Genomic DNA, 4,125 nt, shown 5'->3' on the forward strand with positions numbered 1-4,125 from the left:
AGCCTTAGAAATCCTAGAAAAATCGTGCTTCAGTCTCCTAGTCCAATTAGGAAGAAATCATAGTACAAATCGGAATACGATTCGTCCAAATTTTCCTCCTTATATTGCGTGATGATTTTGGCATAACAAATGTCTGAATTAGGAAAATCTTATTTCACAATGATTTGTAGTATTTTGAATTAGATTTCCAATGCCGCTAGTTTTACCTCAATCCGATACTTGAGCTGAAAGTTAAAATCCAAATACTGAGACGTGTACAGAATCCAAAATTTAATCAAATCCGATTTTAATTCCAATTAGAGAAATTCCGATTTAATCATTTTCTTAATTTGATTAAACTTAATCGCATCATATATGTCATCTATTATGATTGGTACCAAGATGGATGACCTTCTGAAAAGTCTAGTCCAGAAGAGCCAAAAACAGACAATATTGTGTGTCAATTAAGTGAAGTGTTACAGAACTTTTCTCAAGTTCTTTGAAGATGCAATAAAATAAAATATTAACTATGAAATAACTCATCTTCTTTTCACTTAAAAAGTGGGAGTGGATCCTTATCCCATTTTAAGCCTTACCCGCTCCCTCCCCTCTCTCCATAATTGAAATATTCCAATATATATATTGTGACTGGGCCGAGTGGGTGGCACCAATAATAAACAAAAGACAACCAAGAACATTCACTCAGTAATGATCCGAATTTTTATTTCAAATTATCCATTTAAACAGTCATGGAAGATTGATGACCACATTAGCAATAATCATTCATGGGCTACACGAATGACCTGCTTACCAACATTTTTGCCATAAAACAAGCCGACAAAGGCAGCTGGAGCACTTTCCAAGCCTTCATTCATGTCTTCGATGAAAACAATTTTTCCTTGCTTGTAATGACCGATGACATGTTCCAAGAAGCTTGGGTACAAGTGCAAGTAATCGTGTTGCAGGAATCCCTGTACCCTGATGCGCTTGGTTATGAGATTCAACCAGTTGTAAATCCCTCGAGGCTTTGACAAATCCTGCTGGGACACCACCCCACAAACGGCAACTCGGCCATGAATCCTCATGTTTACAAGCGCTGCATCGAGCATTTCCCCACCCACATTATCAAAGTATATGTCAATGCCTTGCGGAAAGTACCTGATACACGAGTCAGCCAAGGAAAAGAGTAAGAAATTTGCAACTTATTTCAAGGAGAAAACGAAAAGATGAAACTTCCTTATCATACTCCATCCTCAAAAAGCTCATAATTAACCTTTTCAATGCTGCATCAAGATCTTTTTCTTCCTTGTAGTTAAAAGCTTCATCGAATCCAAGCTTATTCTTCAGAAGATCAATCTGGTATGGCCCATTTAAGTTATTTTACTTGTCAGAGTTGATTAACTAAACAACAAAAAGTCCAACTCATACACAGAAAAGTCGTAAAAAAAATATTGTTTAAACAATCTTCCAGAGATAAAAGATGAGTCACAAAATGAATCAAAAGAAAAATAGCAATTACAATTAAAATAAAGACACTTACCTTTTGGCTTGTCCCAGCACTTCCAACTACATAGCAACCATGCAACTTAGCAAGTTGGCCAACAAGCTGACCAACCGCTCCAGAAGCCGCAGAAACAAAGACATACTCCCCTTTCTTTGGGGTACAGACCTCAAAGAATCCTGCATACGAAGTAAAACCTGGCATACCTGTATAAAATAACTTCTGCTTTAGTGACTGCTTTAGATGACTAAAGCACAATCTTACTGAAAGATAACTTATTCGCATATTGATTGACATCAGCCAAAGAAAAAAAAGAAAAGGTAAAGCTTTTTGATTAACAAAGTGCAGAGTTATACACAACAAACTCGAGAATCGTCTAATCAACTAATGGAAGTGGTTTCAACAGCGTCAACAAAGTGAGCAAATAACTTCTTCCTTGATTGAACAGAGTTTTTTTTTTTTGTTAATAATTGCTGTAGAATTAAATTCTCCTTTCTCATAAACTTAAGCTTTTGAGAGTATTGATAATATCATAGTACAAGAGTAGCAGCCTGAGTTTGAGTCTTCTCCACTGATTACCTCTATTTAAGTTGAAAATTTTGAGTGTTGAGCCCTACTTATTTAAAAAAAGTCTGGACCCCGAGTGTGAGGTTAAAATGATGATTAAATGATTAATTCACCTATTCGTGTAAGATTACGTTTTAGGATCAATGGTGATTTATCATTCCAAAATAAGTTTGCTATTGTTTTCTCCTAATCAATACCAAGAGCTGATTTGAACCTTAACATTCCGCCCACTCTCCCCAACCTTTCTTTCAGCCTAAAAGGTAGAAAAAAAATCGGATAGAAGAAAAGCCATGGATGTTTTATACTGCAGAATAGGAGCATTGAGATTGAAGCTACAAGGTTTAGAAATGGACCAATGATGCAAAAACCTTTGGAAATTTGATGTTAATCCTTCCATAAAATAAAAAATATTAAAGTTCATTCATATAATGTATGTCATGTTCAGCAATTGAATTATTTCTGTTTAGAACAGATCATTTATGACTGTTGAAATGGGACTGACAATATTAAGAGAGGTGGATATTTGCCCTTTAGGTTGCCCTTTAGGTCCTTTAGGATTCCACTAATAGTCAGAGCCATAGGATTCCATTCTGGAACAAGAACCATGCACAAGGCACTAGTGCTTCACTAACATATGCAGAAAATAAGTATGTCATGCTTTATCCAATGAACAAATATGTAATATGCCCTTAATTAGAATAAAGTAGCATAAGCGTTACAATCATGCATTTAAGTCATATTCGTGGACAAGAATAATGAGTCAACAAGCGCCTAACGAACCAATCACTTGAATGACTAGATAGAATGGCTAATGATCAAAACCTTTCTAAGTATACCTTTACAAGTCTATAAAAAACAGTAGTGAATAATACCCTTCAGAAAGATTAGACCATACTCCCTTTTTGAGATGCCAAATATTCTGATGTGAAATCATTAGCGATTATACCACACAAACTCTTCACAATCTTAAATGCTTACAGTTTACATGGAGATAATATTGAAATCGGACAAAGTACAGAGTTATACACAACAAACTAGTAAGATTGTCAACTGTTTCAGGGAACTTTATGGCATAGTAAAGGTTAAAGCATGATTGATACTAAAAGATTCATTGTTAACTTAATTGGAAAAAATGAAATATGTTTTTATGTAAGTTGGGGTGAAAGAGAAACAATCCCAGAAAGAATCATACCAAGAAGTCCAACATGGTACGAGAGAGGAATATCATCATCTGGCTGAATTTTCCTCAATTGTTCAGTTCTGTGAATCAAGCTGTATTCTTCCCAGCCAGTAATCCCAGAAACTAAATCGCCAGGTTTGAAATTTGGATTATCGGAATCTATAACTTTGGATACGCCAAATCCTTCGAAGGGCTTCATCAAAACACATCATTTTGAATAACAAAATTATTGTGGCGCAAGTCATATAGTAGAAACAATAGCTATTGCTACCGAAATCCTACTTACAAGGATTAATATGAGAAATATGATCAAACTATAATTGATTGCTACAAAAATTGCTACTACTTGGGGTGATTTTAGAGGGTTGACTAGCATGCTTTCTTGGATAAAGGCTGATAAACTATGGTGTGCCAATGATTAGTAGATGAAAGAATTTCAAAAGAAAAGTGAACAGGGTAGATTAATTTGCATCCATTTTCCTTTAAGAAGAACATCATAACAATCGCAAAAGCGCGAATTTCCAAAATGGATGGGGGGTTTACCTGACCGGGCACAAAGGAAGGGATATAAGAGTCATGGAAATCACGCATACGGCCTCTCATGTAAGGGTCACAAGAGAGGTAGAGATTCTTGACCAGAAAAGCTCCCGACCCTTTTGGAGCCTCCAGCTTAATCTTGCTAACCTTGATTTCCATGTCTGTCTCTGCTGGGGTTCTCTCTATGTACCCTTTGAATATGACTTGCTTGTTGTCTACTTCTGCCATGGCTAAGCGCTCGATGTGGAATCGAAATCTTGTGATGAAGAAGATGGGTTTTCTCTTGTGCTCTCACTCAGTTTGGTAGCCACCACTATATAAGACTTAAAAAGACTTGTAGAATTAATTACCTACAAGTCTT

The 4,125-nt window shown here is 36.0% G+C and overlaps 1 protein-coding gene across 1 annotated transcript; it reads right to left on the reverse strand.

The window, feature by feature from the left end:
* Window positions 1-676: 676 nt before the first annotated feature.
* On the reverse strand, window positions 677-4,125 carry LOC132170727 (2-alkenal reductase (NADP(+)-dependent)). Its single transcript, XM_059581811.1, has 5 exons — window positions 3,771-4,125; window positions 3,240-3,420; window positions 1,520-1,686; window positions 1,253-1,335; window positions 677-1,137 (listed from the first exon to the last, which is right to left on the reverse strand). Exons 1-5 carry the CDS (start codon window positions 3,990-3,992, stop codon window positions 759-761), a joined length of 1,032 nt encoding a protein of 343 aa, XP_059437794.1. The 5' UTR covers window positions 3,993-4,125; the 3' UTR covers window positions 677-758.

This window comes from Corylus avellana, chromosome ca2 (genome assembly GCF_901000735.1).
Source record: "Corylus avellana chromosome ca2, CavTom2PMs-1.0".
Lineage (NCBI taxonomy): Eukaryota > Viridiplantae > Streptophyta > Magnoliopsida > Fagales > Betulaceae > Corylus > Corylus avellana.